General features: G+C 41.6%; 1 protein-coding gene across 1 annotated transcript in view; it reads right to left on the bottom strand.

Annotated features, from left to right (window-relative positions):
- LOC128732897 (disintegrin and metalloproteinase domain-containing protein 30) overlaps positions 1 to 19,619 on the bottom strand; it is a 439,446-nt gene that overhangs the window by 90,268 nt on the left and 329,559 nt on the right. Inside the window, exons 11-14 of the mRNA XM_053826334.1 lie at positions 19,217 to 19,388; positions 17,809 to 17,928; positions 17,484 to 17,661; positions 12,386 to 12,542 (exon numbers count right to left, since the gene is read on the bottom strand). Of these exons, the coding sequence (XP_053682309.1) occupies positions 12,386 to 12,542; positions 17,484 to 17,661; positions 17,809 to 17,928; positions 19,217 to 19,388 (627 nt within the window). The remainder of the gene's footprint in view (positions 1 to 12,385; positions 12,543 to 17,483; positions 17,662 to 17,808; positions 17,929 to 19,216; positions 19,389 to 19,619) is intronic.

Genomic DNA, 19,619 nt, shown 5'->3' with positions numbered 1-19,619 from the left:
TAGTATCAATCGAATGTGCCTCTGAAGGTATACAGTGGCATTTTACACCACCTAGTGCCCCACATTTCGGCGGGCTTTGGGAGGCAGCAGTACGATCTACTAAACGGCACCTGTTAAAGATCATTGGAGAAAATCCTGTGTCCCCAGAAGACTTCACAACACTACTTACCCAAGTGGAAGGTTGCTTAAACTCGCGACCCTTAACGGCGATGTCGGACGATCCAAATGATTTGCGACCTCTCACACCAGCGCATTTCCTTGTCGGAAGCTCTCTCCAGGCAATACCCGAACCAAATTTAGAAAAGGTACCTTTAAACCGGCTCAACCAATGGCAGCAAATGCAGCGTAAACTACAAGAGTTCTGGCGCAGGTGGCGACGGGAATATTTGTGCCAGCTACAAGCAAGAAATAAGCGCTGGAAGCCACCGGTCCAAATTGAAGTGGGAAAACTAGTCGTGATCCAAGACGACAATCTGCCACCAATGCGCTGGAGAACGGGCAGAATCGAAGCAACGCATCCAGGTGACGACAACGTGGTTCGCGTCGTTACCGTTAGAACATCGTCTGGAATACTTGTCAGGCCGGTAGAAAAGCTCTGCATTCTACCATTACCGAGCTGCAATGACGAGCAGCAGGCGGAAGACGCGCCAAGCAGCAATATGTAATCACCGTTCCATCCCCCTACCCTGTCGAAGAGGATACTTCCGTCTCCTTTATTTTCAGAAATCGGGCATTTCAGGGTGGGCGAAGATGTTTGTGACTACAACGATCCACCCAAGCCTACAACCCTGGACAGCATCACGGACCATTATATCACAATTCGGCGATCACACTCTCGACTGACTGGCTCGGCTGATAACGTCGTGTGAGAAACACTGGGACGTTTCCTCTCGGCTGCGACACACTCGTCGATCTCTATCTGTGGCGGACGATCGTGGGGATCCGTCATCATCATGAACTCATCATCAGTGACACCCAATCAGCAACTGATAGCAACGATAAGAGCATGAGTTGCGCTCTCACACATCTCGGGAGTGGTCCATCTTCGATCTTCGATCTTCGAAATTGAGCGACTTTGGCGCGAACTGGATGCCGGGTCGCAGTGCATGCCGATGCATTTCATAGTTAGTTGGAACCTGAGTCACCGTCGGGATCAGACGCGATTCCCATATCAATTTATTACTTAATTGTTTTAGACTCCTTAAATTGAATATACGTTGTTCGTTAGTTAATAATAGTTAATATACGTGTCATCATTAAACGCTTGGTTTTTATAACTACCACGGAGCGTATTATTTCGGCTATCAACAATCCGAATTGGCACACCATTGGACCCATCTGGAATTTGTGAGCTGGCTACCAATCTATTGGATTCTACTTTTCCTCCGCTTATGCATTGGTCGATGTAGGACCTGACTGCACCGCTGCACCACGTTATCGAAGGAGTTTGGACCACCCGCAGCTAGGAACCCTACACGCGTAAAAATAGTCCCGTAAAAAACCAACCGCATAAAAAAACGCATAAAAACGACTTCAGTATGCTGAAAAAGGCCATTTTGTCGTGTGATTCAGTGAAAAATGGACAATTAACTTCAAGAAACATGCCCTGTCCATCGTAAGATGTCTAAAAAAGGAAAAAAAACTAAACTTCTCAAGTCTACTTTAGTCTACTAAACTTATCAAGAAAAGACTAAAAATATCCTCAAATGGAATGGTTTATACTCAGAAATTTAGAAGTGCTGTAGAAAATTTCAAGTAATTTAAGAGGATAAAGTTGTTAATTTGAAACTCCTAAAAAGTTTAAAAGCACTTTCAGGAACACCTAAAACTTCAATTGTGCTATATTTTCAATTCAGCATCCAGCCAGAATCAGGATTTCTGAGCTTTTCGTCTTTGATAGACACTATAGTTAACTTTACGTTGATCGATCTTCCATCCATCGACCAGTATGTAAACTGACAGTGTATAAATATTCGTATATTGAACTTTATTTTTAATCGACTTTTTGTCTGATGATTTTTTACCCCTCTCCCAATACTTATCTACCAATGACCTTTGGGTGGTTTTTCGTTCTTTGGCCCTCTAGTCCATTTTCTGTCAAATTTGGTTGTTTAAAGTTAAAGTTAAAGGATGAAAATACCCAAATAAGCAAAGCATATAAGTGGAATTTCATTCCTCCCGAGCGCCACATTTCGGTAGCTTGTGGAAAGCCGGAGTAAAAAGCGTCAAAGCCCACCCGAAGCGAACTCTACAGTTACCTGTTCTCTCGCGCCAATTCTCTCTCACTCTCTATTACTCTAGTGCATACCTTGAGCTAGAGTCAGCGTCTAATTATTGGACTTCCCAGTGCATCACCTATCGCAGCAGAGCTAGTGCAGGAAATATTTGTCTACACTTCAAGCTCGAAGCGACGGGGCCAATGAACAACCCAATCCACAAACGAATACGACTGTCATCGCTGCTGAAGACAACGTTTCAGCTTGAGGGGTCAATCCCGGCGCAGTGGTTAGCATTCACGACCCTCACGGCGAGGACCCGGGTTCAAATCACAACCCTGCAGTAGTCACTAATGACCCAAGCTGTTAAAGTGAGTATAATCAAACAAACAAAATTCCAGCTTGACAGGTTCATCACAACGTAACATCCAGGAAAGGATCCAGTTGTCCGTTATGATGTTGCGCACGCTTTTCTAACAGTGTCAGAAACAAAGATACAAATCAAGCTGATTATCCTTTGCATTATTTATAAATATATACATATAAATAAATATTAAAAATTGTACCAAAATAGGTAAAATACCAATGTTTATAGCGATTCCTTGAAAAAGCTTTAAAAATAAAAGGCAAAACGTCAGAGAGTAACTGAAAATTTGTTACAATTTTGGTTTGACTACATTTCCCAAAGAGGTTTGTTAATTTGAAATTTCTAAAATAGTTTCCAGCACTTTCGGGACTACCAAAAATTTTAATTGTTTTTTTATTTTCAGTTCATTTAATGGACTTTAATTTAGTTCGACTGTTTGTCTGATTTTTTAACTTTCTTTCGAATCTTATCTACCGATGCTCTTTGGATGGTTTTCCGTTCCTTGGCCCTCTAGTCTATTTTCTGTCGAAACTTTTACCCTGATTGTTATTCGTCCGTCCGACGAATTATCTCGTCGGCAGAATCTTCATTCGTTTCAAAGCATGTTAAAGAATAAAATTACCCAAATAAAGAGGCAATCAAGTGGAGTTTCATTACTCCCCGAACGCCACATATCGGTGGTTTGTGGGAAGCCAGAGTAAAAAGCGTTAAAACGCACCCGAAGCGAACTCTACAGTTAAGTTTTCTCTCGCGTCAATTCTATCTCTATTACTCTAGTGCACCTTTAAGCGGGGTACGCTGCTGAAAAGTAATGGGTAAAAAGATAGGACAAGAAATGCTCAAAAAATCGATTTGCGATTTCTTAAGCAGTACCCACCTCATAAGAAATATTATTTCACGTCCAGATGGCGCAGTTTTACACGCAAGTGAATTAAAACGTCACTTTTCCGAACGGAATAATATCCGGCGCAATTATTACCTCAAGAAAAAATGACAGGTGGTTGCTTGTATTGTATCTCCCAGTTGGCCTCGAGGTAAGACGCTGGTCTGATAAGCCAGTCGTCGTATGTTCGAATCTCGGCTGGGAGAGGCTGTTAGAGTCAATAGGATCGTAGCACTGACCCCGCACTGTCCTGTATTCTAACAAGATTTTTTCTTGAGCTGTTTCCTTTTCAGCAGCGTACCCCGCTTTAGCTAGACTTCCCAGTGCATCGCCTATCGCAGCGGAGCTAAAACAAGAAACGCTTGTCTACACTTCTATGTCGAAGCGAATGGGTTAAGAAACAACCCAATATACAAACGAATATGACTGTCATCGCTGCTGAAGACAACGTTCCAGCTTGATAGGTTCATCACAACGTAACATCCAGGAAAGCAGTTTGTTGTCCGTTATTTTGTTGCGCACGCCTTTTCTAACGGCCTGAGAAACAAGTTTTCATGAGTTTACGTTCAACATTTTTGAATTGTGGGAGGACTGAACTGTAAACCTCCGTAGGGCTGGCTTTACTTTCAAACCAACAACAAACTAACCTGTATTCTGATACTAGAAGCGATTGATAGGAGCCGGCAGTGATATAAAACGCATTCAGCGCATACAGTTTTACCCTCTAGGTAGTACTCTTTTTTCTGTCAGCCCATGGACATGGCTACTGAACAGCTGACAGTGTTTGTCTTGCTCAATTTTCCATCCTTCAAAACAATGCATTCATGAATTGCAGCGCTGATGTCAGTTAATTTTCAAACCTTTGACTGCTATTTTAGATCCAGAGTTTAGTTTTTTAAACTGTCTGCTTTTCAAAATCAATCAAAACCTGGCAGAAGGAAATTAATTAAAACCTCGGAGTAATGTTTACGTTTATTGCTATTTCGTTTGCCGTTATCGGCAGTTCAACTTGAATGAATGATTCACATTTGATTTCAGTCACTGTTGTTGAAACATGAACGTGAGTGGTTCACTCGAATCACTGGTTTCAGGTTGGCAGTGCCGAGTTTATTTCATTTATACTAGAAACAGCCAAGAATAAGCAGTATATTGCATCAGTTCAGGCGTGAATATGAGATTTCTAAGCACTGGGAAGCATTCCATTCCATGTCTCCCGTATTCAAGACTTGTGATCACCAAACTGTCAGAAAGTACCGTTGTAAGACCAGTTTGTCGGCTACCAAACTATTTTAAATAATCTAGAGCGTTGCTTTAATACGTACTATATTTATTCTAATCAACATGGACCCATGCGTGGAGCTAGCCGCAGCGTGACGATGGATCTTCGTGACTTCCCTTGTAGCTTTTATTGTATAACTGAAGTGGAACGTGAGGTTCAAGCACACGTAATAAAAACTGACTTGACAGGTGTCTTCGATCAATCTTCGCAAGCTGCTTGGAAAAATATCACGACTGGCTGTTCTCAACAGATTGGCGTATGGTCATCAAGGTTGTATCTGTGCGACAGAGTTTTACCCAGTAAAACTTGACTCGAAGGTATCGTCCCCGTTCACGAACCAATCTGGTGTACCACAAGGCAGTAAACGGGGACTACTTAAGTTCAATTTATTTGTTTTAGCATTATCTATGGTCTATGGATACGTCTTTCGACTTTTTCAACTACAAAATTACCGGTGAGGTATTGAAAACGGTTGACCATGATTTTGGTGTGATTCTCGACCCGAAACTGGCATTTGAACGTCCTCGCGCAACGATAAACTGAGAAGCGACTTGCGTGATAAGCGACTGCCTGTGATAATTGGATGAGGTTTTTTAAGACATATATTGCCTACAAGCATTGTGTTGCTTTCTTTGCCTCAAAAATGCCTGCCTAATTTGGACCCCACACCAATTTTATTAAAAGCTTCAAATTGAACGTATGCAAAGTTGGTTCATATAATTGAGGCTCATGTAATCTACCTTGACGTCCCCCAAAAAAAATTTGCGACGCTTGCTTGGCCTAGATACCCTAGAACGTTGACGTTGAAATAGAGCAGACTTTGTGATGATTCTGTTACACCTACGTCGAAACCGACTAAGAGATGAAGTCATTTAATCTATACCTATAAAGCAGGATTTCTGTCTGTCTGTCTGTCTGTCCGTGTGTTCCTTATAGTATCGAAAACTACTGAACCAATCGGCTTGAAAATATGCATGTAGAGGTTTTTTGGGGCCAGGAAAGGTTTTAGTGATGGTTAGAAACCCCTCCCCCCACTAAGAGGGGGGGCTCCCATACAAATGAAACACAAATTTCTGCATAACTCGACAACTAATCAAGCAAATTGAACAAAATTCGGCATGTGGGTGTTTTCGGTGACAAGAATTTATTCTATGGTAAGTTGAGACCCCTCCCCTCTTTATAAGGGGAATTATAACTCCTCTCCTCTTTAAAAGGGGGGGCTTCCATACAAATTTCCTCATAATTCGAGAACTAATCAAGCAAATGGAACCAAATTTGGCATGTGAAGGTTTTCGAGAGTAAGAATATTTTCTATAGTAAATTAGGACCCCTCCCCATTTTAAGAGGGGGGCTCCTGTACCAAAGAAACACAATTTTCCTCATAACTCGAGAAGTAATTAAGCAAATGGAACCAAATTTGGCATGTGGGTGTTTTTGGAGACAAAAATTTTTTCTATGATGAATTGGGACCCCTACCCGTTTAAGGAGGGGGGATCCTATACACATGAAATACAAATTTCCTCATAACTGAAGAACTAATCAAGCAAATGGAACAAAATTTGGTATGTGAAAGTTTTCGAGGGCAAGAATATTTTCTATGGTGAATAAGGACCCGTCCCCACTTTAAGAGGGGGGGCTCCTATACAAACGAAATACAAATTTCCTCATAACTCGAGAACTAATCAAGCAAATGGAACCAAATTTGGCACGTGGGTGTTTTCGGAGACAAAATTTTTTTCTATGATGAATTGGGACCCCTCCTCGCTTTAGGAAGGGGGGCTCCTATACAAATGAAATTCAAATTTGCTCATAACTCGAGAACTAATCAAACAAATAGAACCAAATTTGGTATGTGGAGGTTTCTGGAGGCAAAAATATTTTCTATGGTGAATTAGGACCCCTCCCAACTTTAAGAGGGGGTGCTTCTACACAAATGAAATACAAATTTCCTCATAATTCGAGAACTAATCAAGCAAATGGAACCATATTTGGCAAGTGGGTGTTTTTGGAGGCAACCATTTTTTCTATGATGAATTAGGACCCCTTACCTTTTTAAGAGGGGGGCTCTCATACAAATGAAAAACAAATTCCCTCATAACTCGAGAACTAATCAAGCAAATGGAACCAAATTTGACATGTAAGTGGTTTTGGACGCAAGATTTTTTTCTATGGTGAATTGAGACCCCTCTCTTCTTTAGAAAACGAGTTATGACCCATCTCCCCTTTAAGAGGATGGGCTTCCATACAAATGAAATGCAAATTTCCTCTTATCTCGAGAACTGATCAATCAAATGGAACCAAATTTGGCATGTGGGAGTTTTAGATGGCAGACATTTTTTCTATGGTGAATTACGACCCCTTCCCCTTTCAAGAGGGGAGCTCTCATACAAATAAAATTCAAATTTCCTTATAACTTGAGAACTAATCAAGCAAATGGAACCAAATTTGGCATGTGGGAGATTTTAGAGTCTTGAATTTATTTTACGATAGTTAGAGACCTCTCACCCCTGTGGTAGGGGGATATGGACTCTCATACAAATAAAACAGAAATTTTTGCGAAACTCAAAAACTAATCGAACTCGAGAAGATCGAGACTCTTCCATAAAACATTAGTCAATACAAGACCACAAAAACTATCTATAGTAACACTAGATCATTCAGGACGAGACGGTCGCGAGTGTTGCCGGTGACCCGCCGTCGGAAGCGCCGCCCACTGGGGGGCTTGCAAAACTCGAGATTGTGACAAAGATCATCCGAGATTCATGATTTATGTACAACACAGGTTAATTTGTGGCAATACGAAGTTTGTCGGGTCAGCTAGTTTAGAATAAACATAAATAGCCGATGAAGTCTTAAAAATATATGACCGAAACGTTGAAACAAAAATATTTGTCAAAATTGAGAAGAACAATTACTTGGATTAGGAAACAAAGATAATAGATAGAGTATCTGTGAGGGAACTAATAAACTAATAAAAGTCTTCTTGACCAATTCTGGTCACTACAATCGTCATAAGAGTGCAATGAACTCTCTTTGTTGATCTCATCCAATAAAAAATATTCTAGGTCTGCGATTTTATTAAAAACTATAATCGATGGATGTAGGAACTAAACATCAGATATCGTACGTCATTTTCATGAGACATTATTAGCTGTATAATCATCGGTGATTGGTTACAGCATGCGACACGCGAATGAAGCATAATAGTCTCCTCGTCGTCAGAGTGTCGGAGCATAATTAAGTGTCCTATTGAATGCGTAGCAAACACGAACACCTCCTTTATACACGCTGCTGCTGCTGCAGCGGGCTTTGTCAACACCATCGGGCGAAATAGAGAGACAGATCTAAACAACAACAACAGCAAACCCATAAACTGTGTCTGATTTTGTGCTGACCACTTTGTCATTGGGTCATTATGGCTAATCCCGATGCAGAAAATTTGCAACTATTGAAACGGTCATCCGCTTCCGCTCGAACCGGGGGGACATAGTTTCTCAAGTTTACTGTTGCCATTATTGCCCGTCCCCCCCCCCTTCGAACCCGTCGCCGGCCGAAAGCATCCTTCCCTTTTCTTCATCGGGTTGATTTCCACAGGAAAACCGGACGGTGAATTCATTCAGCGCCAGATTATCTCCATATATCATGCCTCCGAAATGCATAAATTCACCAACGCTTCCTGGTGGTCCATAAATTTACGCCTCCTTTGTTACGCCGAACTATCACACTACTCTGTGTTGTTATTATTACCCGGACAATCACCATGGGAACCGCGGTGGCGGCGAGGCCGGAACGGACCGGACAGCGAAAATTAAAGCGCATTTCCAGTGGGGCGTTTCTAATCGGTTTAAATATGTGGTGCGGTTTTCGTTTTGGTTTTTAGAAATATGCAAATTGAAACGGACGGCGCGCAGGTTTTAGTAACGGTCAATTTAACTTGTTTTTGCTTGTTTGCTTGAGCGCGGAGTTTTGAATTTTGATGCAGGTGCAGGTATGGTGGCACATCTGCCACAGACAAGCGGACGTCGCGTTGTGAAACTTTTTCGGGCACCGTTTCATGTGCGCGGTAGGTTCGTTTGTCTGTGGCACGCCCGATTCGCGTAATCGGGCGTATGATTTATTCCGAACTTATCACACAACTTCCTTCCGTTGTTGGACTCTTTTACTACACTGTAAAAGTTTATTCTCTGTGTGGGATTTATTTTCTAGCTTCGCAAGCTGGCGAACGGATGCGAACGGAAAGCGACAACGTCACACAGTCAAACAGCCGTGGCGTGGCAGAAAAACAACCATATTAATATTCATTTGATTTCGGATAGAAAAACCTCGCGACCGGATACAGCTAGTGGACAGGCGCGATTACTGTGTCGGGTTGGAACGCGCGAGAGAGAGGACCAAAAACGAGATAGCCTAATTGTTGATGGTGGACGGTCGGGTCGAGAGAGACGACAAAAGGCGAAAAATAAAAATGAAAACTCAAACATAAAAACAAATGAATTATGGCTCCACCCTCTCCCTCGTACTCGAACGGACGCTTTTTGCAGCACGGTGCATCCATAATGGGGATATACTGTCAAAAGTTATACACAAACATACACGCGCACAGAAACATACACACACACGAAGCACGAAGGGCACATGGAGGAACGTAGAGGAAGGAACGCTTAGAAACTAAATTTACAGCCGTCGTGATTTACTGTATTACAGTGTGTCCACAATTGAGAGGAAAATTTGGCCGCTGCGGTAATTTATCACCCCTCACAGCCTGCCTGGATTCGCGAATTCGATGGAAGTCACATGTATTTTTCTATTTGTTTATCGGGGTTTTTCGGAAGGGCCAGATAATAATTTACTCGCGGTGTGTAGTAGTAACACAGGAACAAGAACAGGAACGAGAACGATGCAGATTAGAGCATTCTCGGGGGCGAAACGGCGAAAAAATGCGGCGAAAATTTGATTCCGAGCGGCATCGAACGAGCGAGTGACTTATTGTGAACCACCGTGACAAATCGGTTTTGCGGTTTCATCGGATTCGGTGGGATTGTTTATTTTACTACTGTATGAGTGTGTGTGTTTAGATGTGTGCGTGGGAGGACAGTGTAAGTAAAAGGAAGATAGTACGGTGAAATAAGAAGTGAGGTGAGAAACAAATCTGACAGAAGGAACGCAATGGAAAGAAAAAAAAATACGCTGTTAATGGAGAGTAGTCTGGAAAAAGGTTATAAATGACACTGACTGTAACACGATATGGATCGGCTTTGCAAGTTTGATTTTTTTTATGTTGGATGCAGTAGCAGCTTTCGGTTTGCGATAATAGACACTGGCAGTTGGAACGAGTAAAAAACCGCGTAGGTTGGTAGTAGTACTGTACTGTTACTGGTTGGTAGTATGTGAAACGACAGAAACAAACACACAGACAAAGACGGCAAAAAACGTGAATACAAAATACAGCGATAATATTGAACAGAAGAGAACTAAAATGGTTCGACAGTTATAGAAATCAAAGAAAATAGAACAGAGGAGATTAGTATAATGTGGACATCAATTTGCGGTGTTGTTTACATGATTTTACACTGAATTGTACATCAGAAGGGAATGCAGTAGTATGAGTGACAGGAGAGTAAAGGTATCACCAACACATAGTCACTTTGAGTGGCAACGAATTTTTTTTTGTAACAAACACAATTAGGCAGCAGCATTTTTATCATCAGATATTGTACAATATAATACAAAGTTAGTTCGTTTCGATCTATTTGTAGTTCTCTGTTCCTAACCGTTACGGTTCGAGCGGTCTCTGCTTGCTATCGGTACGATCCAAGTTGGCGTCTTCGTCCCTGACGTAATACAAAACAAACAGCAGGTAAAATAATACGAAAACTCAACGCCTACTCTAGCTTTCGATCCATTTCTAGTGAAAAAAAAACTTAAACGTCAACTCGTTATTCCGACGTAATCGTATTCGACGTATCAACTATCCTCTCAATCCCAGGTAATATTTTAAGTTTTATTGCACTCTTATAATGCTATAAAAGACCAATTTCGGTCACAAAAACCATTACAGGAGTACTTTAAAACTTTCATTCTTACTTGGGGGAGGGGGGTGCTTCTTTCAGTGCTTTGGTTGCCTGCGCTTTTTCAGTGGAGTGCATCCGAACACAACCGAACAGGAAAAAAAAAGAAACTCATAAAACAACAAACATAAACAACGACACCGTGTACGAGACGATAATTGTTTTGCGTTTCCCTGTTTTTCTTTTTTTTTTTGATATTTGTTTTGTTTTTCGTACCTGTAACAGACAGCCATTAGTGCGAAACAGAGGAAGACACATTTGACGATTACCACTAACATGATTACCATAGCTAATGTGCTGACTTTACCTTGGTCGTGGTCTGATTCGGTTTAATTGGGTGTCAAATTTTTCGGGGTTTCGTTGGATTGTTTTTTTTTTGGTTTGATTTGGTTTGGTTTTGGTTTGGCACGTGTGCATGTGTTGGTAGTTTCGGGCGACGATGGTAGTTTCAATTCGATTGCGGGGCGGGAGGAAAACGGATTGTAATAACACACAGATTGACGTTAGTTTTGGTGTGTTTACCAATTTTGATTTTACGATGGTGTCTGTGTGTGTGTGGGTTTTGTGAGGAAGAGAATAAGAGAGAGATAGAAAAAACCGAAGAAAATCAACGAAGAAACAACCAAGGAAAAAAGATACGGCACCGGTTTCGGGGCGGAGAGCCAAGTGCCCGAAGGTTTTCGGGTAGTTTGTGTATTCGCACGTAGAATGAGATGTTGAAAGTATAACTCATAAAACTGGAGAGAGTTAAATTTTGTTGTTAAAAATCGAAAAGAAGGAAACGGGGAAAACGGACTTCTAAAGCTACGGGGTGACTTTCGTAGGTTTGGCAACGAACTACGACGGAGGCGTTTCGTTGGTTTTTTTGTTTTCATCTAGTTTGGTCTCAGACTACAGGGAGTAAAAGCTAGTAGAGTGTTGGTGAGGATGGCAGTGTTGCCAGTGATGTGATTGTTTATCTCTAGGGAAGACTGATGGAAAATTTCTCGAATACAAATTCTATAAACTATTTTGTTTTCATTGGAATAGATTTGGAAAGAAAACGATTACCATTGTCATAACTATACCTTTTCTTTCACAAAATTGACAGTAAAAAGACAATTGTAAACAGTAATAGTTAAAAACAGATAAGTTTTGGGGGGAAAACGTCGAAGGAAATGTTCTAGAACGGCGACTGGCGGAGTTTCGTTGAACTTCGGAACGAGTGGAAATTCCGCCTTTGTACACAGTTATTATTCTAGAGATTGAAAAGAGCGACGAAGCTGCTTGAAAATTAAATGCGATGGGTAAAATTCAAAAGCAGAATAGAAATCAAACATATTCGTAAAAAGGTATTAACCAAACGGTAGTAGTGAAACATATGTACAGAGCGAAAGAGAGAGAGAATGTAAAACGTATAGATGGGGAAACAGGGTTTGACGAAAAACAGTTTTAAAATTTTATGTATATTATATGCAGTGATAATGATAATGATGATGATGATGATTGGTTGATGGTTTGTTAAGGATGTACGGGTATTTATGTCTGTATAAGTACGTTGAAACAAGCAATTGGAACACGGGGTACACTTACCGTAGCGAGTGGTTTTCTTTTCCATTACGGCGGAGAGACCCTCCGGCGTGGTGGACGTTACCGGGGATGCGTACGTCGTTGTGATATGAGCCTGTATCGAGCAGTCCGGTCCGGTCCAGCCGAACTTGCAAAAGCACTTGTTTGTGTTGGTGCAATCCTGTGGCGAGCGGGGAAAAAATCACACGAAAAGTTTAGTCCCAGATCCCAGATTTGTTTAGGTTTTACATTTTAACATAACTGTTTCAAAGTAACATGAGACAGGATTTTAATAATTTTAGTATAATTTATTCACCGAACAAAGAATAAAATTTTCCTGCTGGGTTAATTGCATTTAAAGTTTACTACTTTTTTCACCATCATCTCCCATATGCCACCCATATGGGGCCCACACAGGTAGATTAAGGGTCCAAGACGTTTTCAGCTGCTAACATTGGCTGAGAATTACTGCGTTAGAGTGGCAAGTCACTGTAGTTAATTCCATTTGAAATACACTAAAGTCGCTTTTTAGACGGTTTGTTTTTTACGCGAATTCCGGAATTTACGCGGTTTTTTTACGCGAATTTTGGAATTTACGTGGTTTTTTACGCGAATTTCAGAATTTACACGTTTTTTACGGGACGGGACGGGACGTATCCTTTGCGTAAAAAGCGACTTGAATGTAGTTTAATAGCGGTCACTGGTCGCGACCAAAAACATCACTGATTCGACCAACCTTGACACAAACTTTATTGGAGCAATACTGCTTTCCATCGGAGCAAGTGAGCAAGAGGTTGGATCCCCTTCGACGATACGACCGACTAGAACAAGTCGAGGGGAGATTGGATCACTAAGGACATTCTTCAAAGACTGCTTAATTCTATATATTACCGTGCAATTTGTACGTAGGGCATGTTGAGAGCCCATACCGAGTCTAAAATCAACAGAGATAATTTTTGATAATTTTTTCGTAGGTACGCAGTTACCTTAATGTAACAGTAAGTGGCCGTATGGCCCAGATATTTCATAATCAGCACTCTCTATATATAAAATTACTATGAATTATCACTGACATAAGTAGAAACAATTTAAAAATGAAAAAGTTTACTTAACTGATAGCACCCGCTGAAAGGTGCTCTATAGCCTCTAGCAGTCGTACACTAAACCTGATAAGATTAGCATAGAAACGGCGACAAAAATGACTGGACACTGGAGACTAGTGGTCCAGGACCAAGTTAGATAGGGAAACTATGTTATGCACGCGTTGTCATAGGTAAGTACATCGCGACATACCCCCGCCTGTAAACCTTCCGGAAGTCTGGAAGCTGTTGCATCAGATTTGTCACTGTTTAAAACAGCTAATATGACAGTCTGTCGTCCAGGTGAAGTGTCCGTGCCACCGGTCTTCAGCACTTTTGTTCGTATGAATATCCCCCTTAATCAAAAACTGTAAAAAGTTAGTCATCGCTTACTGTAATGAAAATAAAAAAATAACTTTTTTGTGTTAGAAAATATAGACATAGTTTCTTCCGCAAAGTTGTAAATATTGTAAAAACAAGCAACTTTGCTGAAGAAATAAAATTTCTATCTTTAGGGAGTGCTGAACTACGTGGCATATTCTTAAACACTTCTTTAAAAATTGATTTTTCATACTTAGCTTTTGTTAGTTGCATTTTACAAGAATACAATGTTCTAGGCAATTATCGAAGCTCTCAGAATACACGTTTTTGCAGAAGACCGCAAATCTCTTGGACCTTCACTTGCTGAGCTATCGCACATTCAAGCTTTAAATTTCCGTTAAATTTAAGCTTCACGAGCCTATGGGGTAAAATGGGGCAAGCGGATTTATGAAATCAGGGCTTCATCCTAAAGCTTAAGTCGAGTACTATAAACTTGTACGGGTTCCGCCTGTCCCTAACCACCCAAATGATAGTACGGCAAGCATACGTTTTATGTGTTTCGCGTTCGCTAACAGGCTCGATACACGTCCATTGTTTTTGTGTTCGTAGATAGACACATGGTTTCTTCAGCAAAGTCATATGAAATATAAAGATAAACAATTTTGCTAAAGAAATGACTTTTCTATCTCTTTCGAGGGCAGAACTATAGAGCATTTTATTTGGAAATTCTTTAAAAATAAGATTTTCATATTTAGCGTATGTTGGTTGCATTTTACAGGAATATTTGGTTCTAAGCGATTATTGAAAGACACAAAACACATGTTTTGCAGAAGGTTGCAAATCTCTAGGACCTTTCCTAACAAAGTTATCGCTTATTTGAGCTTTATTTTTCCTTAATTTCGCGAGCCAAAAGCGATAACTTTGGAAGGAAAGGTCCTAGAGATTTGCAATCTTCTGGCAAAACGTGTATTTTGAGTCCTTCAATAATCGCCTAGAACCATATATTCCTGTAGAATGCAACCAACATCAGTCAAGTATGAAAAGCTTATTTGTAAAAAATTTCCAAGGAAAATGCTCTATAACTCTGCACTCGATAGAGATAGAAATTGGTCACTTGTCCCATTTTACCCCATAGGCTCGTGAAGCTACGGAAATTTAAAGCTTGAATATATGATAACTTAGAAAGTAAAAGTCCCGGAGATTTGCGATCTTCTGCAAAAACGTGTGTTTTGAGAGCTTCGATAATTACCTAGAACATTGTATTCTTGTAAAATGCAACTAACAAAAGCTATGAATGAAAAATTAATTTTTAAAGAAATTTCAAAGAATATGCCCTACAGTTCAGCACTCGTTAAAGATAGAAATATTGTTTCTTCAGCAAAGTTGCTTGTTTTTACAATATTTTAACTTTGCCGAAGAAACTATGTCTATATTTTCTATCACAAAAAAGTAAACGATGACGAACTTTTGACAGTTTTAGATTGAGGGGATATTCATTTTTTTTTTCCTTTTTTCGGGTTATCCAACTGGTCGCTTAATAGCGTATAAAACTCTGCGCTGGGCCCTTTTGTGATGTCAACAAAGTGTCAGGGAGACCTTAAACATCAGTTCTACCTGACGAGACAGGCACTGGCGCCCACTAAAACACAGGTAGAGCCCCAAGCATAGCCGTCACGCCTATACCCGCAGGCGGAGGCGTTTCGGCCCTGCGCGGACTCCACGAACTGACTCTAAGATCTCTCTGCCAAAGGCCGGAATGTCATATTTTAAATATAATGATGATGATGACGATGATGATGATAATGATGATAATGAGAAGAAAAATAATAGATCGAATTTGTAAATGTGCTTTGGACTTTTTGTACCACTCGAGTTGCAATATGTGGTATAGTGAAGAAGTGGAGGATTCGTCAGCCCCGCCTGACACCGGTCTTCAACCGCGCGCCCGCTTTCAGTTTCCAACACAAACAACCACAAATGAACCAATAGGTAAGACAAATTTCGGAGCATTAGTGGTTATCAACTTATCAGGGCAAATTTAATCTTTCATCCCCTTAGCATTCACAATGCATTCCCACGATACAAAGCAAATTGAGCGCAGCACAAGCTGGACGTTCGCGGTAGTCGACAGAAGCTTCAAAATATAGAGACTCGCCCGCCTTCCAACCCTCGAGACCAAAGTGCTGTAAAGCTCTGGGCTTAAACAGAGCCCGCGGGCGGCCATCAGAGCTCAGGACAGCCACGAGGCCAGTGCAAAAATCCTACTCTATCTAGCAGCACAGCCTAGCCGAAACTCGAACACGCGACACGAATTGACTTAATTTTCCCATCTGCTACCTAAGAAGTGCTATTACCCGTAATCATTACAGAGTGGTCCTTCGGCATCCAATCGGATCTGGTATCCCGCTTACATACCCTTGCTAACCCTAAGCCCCCGACCAACTCAATCAATCCGACATTTTTCGGAGATATTTGTGACAGTTGTGATAAATAGGGATGAATCCCAGAAAACTTAATCTATTGTCAGAGATCCCCATACTGGCCTTATTCTTAAACGGAATAAAAGCACTTTCTGAACAACGCAACAATCACATTTGGTAAATTTTTACCCCGAGTCCCACTTGAAATCACAAAAGTATTTTGACATATACCCACATTCAGAAGTAAACGTGACCGCTGTTCATTTACTGATTAGTTAAAAAGCCCTACACCACGACAAGGTTCAGTTTTATCGTAGGGAGTTTTAGATTGAGGGGATATTCATACAAACAAAATTGCTGAAGACCATAAATGATAAAATGAAAGCAAAAGACACAAGGAAAAAAGTTCCACTTTTCACCCTTTTGGACCACTTACTGTGCACTATGCATAGGATTTAACCTGGCAAAAATGACTGCATTTACAAAGCTGCTTGTCACGTGTTATCATTTGACACGAAAGAATTTCGATGCCCGAAATCGATGAGAGATTAATTCGGTAATATGAATATCAACTTGTAATTGCTTAAAGCACCTATGGATGTGTCTCCCCAAGCAACAATGTGAGTTTTATTGTACTCTTATGGTTGTCTTCATGACCAATTTTGGTCTTAAAGGCCATCATAAGAGTGTAATAAAACCCAAATTGTTACTTGAGACGGACACCACCCTGTCATTCTTTTCTCTGTTTGACTCTTCTCAGGCGTTCCAAATATATATTTTAAGTTTTTTTTTGTTTTTTCTTGTTTCACTTTAAACCTTATTTTTTATTTGCCCAATTGCCAATTAATCGTTATTAGTTTGAATGAGATTTTGCATTTTTTTGCGTTGTAGTTAAGTTTTAGTTATTTTATAAAAACTAAAAACACGATTATTGAGATTACCGTGCCAGCACCATATTCAAGACAATGCCTAATTCTGGACAGTTGCAAGTTTTGAGCTACATATTGACAACAATATAGTCATTATAACCATTTTAGTAATATAAAATCATCACATGAAGAATGTAGTTATTACGTTGTTAAAAGCTAGTATTTTGTCAATATGTAAATCAAATCGGCAATCGTCCAGAATTAGGCACGGTACCTTTGAAAATAGACACCTATAAAGTGTCGAAACGACGGACAACGAAAAATTATCCCCTATATGCGAGTGACTTACAGCATAATTTCCAAATTTTTATGTCTAAATTTTCCTCTTTTTGAGGGAAGTTAGTAAACCTCTCCCCCCCTTCATCTTACTTACCCCGTTCCCGGAGCACTCCAGATTGTTGTGATTGCTGGGGCACTTGGTCTGGTCGATGTACGGGAAAATGCTGACGCAGGTCTGGTTGACGCAGATCAGATTGTCACCGCACGGGGTGCCGTCGCGAACCAGCCCGAACGGTGGTGTGGCCGCGCCCGTTGACGAACCGGTGATCGACCTGTAGTGGCGATGGGAGGACGACGACGCCGGAGAAGAAACAGAAACGGGAGAACATGCATCATTTCTTTGCGTCGCCCGTTACGGTGCCCGATCGGGACGGTGCACTGGTCGCGGTCGCTGCCACGCTGGTAATGGCTATACTCACTTGCACTCGTACTCGATGCCCTTAATTGAAATAATTGCCCTAGAGTAAAGATGGTCGCTGCAGTCCTCCACCGGCGTCCGATCGCCGTCCTTGCATTGCAGCGAACCGCACTGGATGTTCCTGGATGGATGTCATGGATGGCATGGTGGAAGAGAAAAACAGAAGCCGGGAGAGATTAGTACCGGTCATAGGAGGTGGCTTTTTAGCCGGATCGAAAACGGTGCAAACAATTGCGGTTTCGAGCGGAGAGTGAAGGTTAGCCATATATTGGTGCTGCTGCCGCAGTGTGTCGGTCGGTCGGTCGTTCGATGGTGCGTTCCCGTGCGTTGCGAGAACGCACACACACTATTGCTACGGTGTTCAGTCGCCAGCCGGCAGCAGAACCGGGCTCGACTGTGGTGACCCGGCGCGGATTCCCCGGTGTGCACATTCGATGAGGTTAGGTAAAGGCGCCTAATGATGAATGGCCGTCGGCTGAACCGAACGCTCATTGGCGAGCGCCGCCGCCGCTTCATTTGGAAGCTTTGTTGTGTAATTTAGCCGCAGTGTTGATTACACGGCTTTCGCGGGACGGATGGACGATCTGTCTTTCGGAAGGATTTCTCTACCCATGCCACGGGTAGCAGTAATGAAGGTTCCTTGTGAATGAAATTGATTGGAAACGATGACGAGAGTGGCGTGTGTAAAAGTTCGACAACTTTGCCACCCAAAGGAGGATGATTGTAACAATATTAAAGTTTATTCCGCCTCCGGCGGGTAACGTGTTAGGCAAGAACTGACAGCCGGTAAGTATGTGCTGACTAATAGCAGTATCATTATTATCAACAATAGTTATTATTAATTTCACGATGAATAATGGACATTTTGCCATTGTGCAGGTGGTCTTCGGAAAACGGAAGCAATTTCCTGTTGAAGACAAATGTGCGATCGTCACTGCACTCCTGCGTCCTGCGAGAGAAACCATGAGCTGTGGTGTGCTTGCATTCACGAGGGTAAGACGTTCTCTGCTTTTGCTGCTAAGCAAGTGGTTAGTTAGCAGCAGTGCTGCGTGTGAGTTACGTCTGCAACCGTAATGATTAATTTGCACTGACACATTGTCAGGGCGAATAAGGAACAGAAAACGATGTCGTCGCTGTTCTTTCGACGCTACGACGACAGTTTGTGCAACCGTCGTCGTCCGTTTGCGCCTTGCCGTAGCAGGTTCGGCCAACATATTTATCATCGCTTTGATTAATGATCCCAGGAGAGAGTGGAAAAGGTCGCCAATGCAATGGAAGGGTAGCTAAACTTGTTGACACTGCACTTTCATGCAGTACTACGAGACGAGGAAAATCTACTTCCCAGGAGTGCAGTAAGTTAGGATGGATGTTTGCAGTCGAATGAAGGTCGGTCAAACGGTAATACTTACTCCGGTTCGCACTTGATGTAGTTGCCGGTGGTGTCCTTCCCGCAGTGTCCATTGATTGAACCCTTCGAGTTGAACTGCTCGTAGCAAACCCGATCGGCTCCGGTGCCGCTGTAGCCCCAGATCCGTTCGCACTGGGCCGCCGTCGTCGGGCAGACTCCGTTGAAACAGTAACCTGCATGGGAGAAAAAAAAGCAAAAGTAAAATGTAACTCTTTTAATCTATAGATTACCATGCGTCTACTCTAAATATATGAGAACAATTCAAGATATGGAAACGCATGGTCTTTTGTGTCGCAATTGAAGATTGAATTAAACTTTGTTTGAAATACCTTCCCCTGCAGCGGGAATATTACGACGAGATCCCAGTCAGTTCTTTTGAACTGACAATCGGAAATGAAATGAAA

Source organism: Sabethes cyaneus, chromosome 1 (genome assembly GCF_943734655.1).
Source record: "Sabethes cyaneus chromosome 1, idSabCyanKW18_F2, whole genome shotgun sequence".
Lineage (NCBI taxonomy): Eukaryota > Metazoa > Arthropoda > Insecta > Diptera > Culicidae > Sabethes > Sabethes cyaneus.
This window is presented reverse-complemented; position numbering and strand designations above follow the sequence as displayed.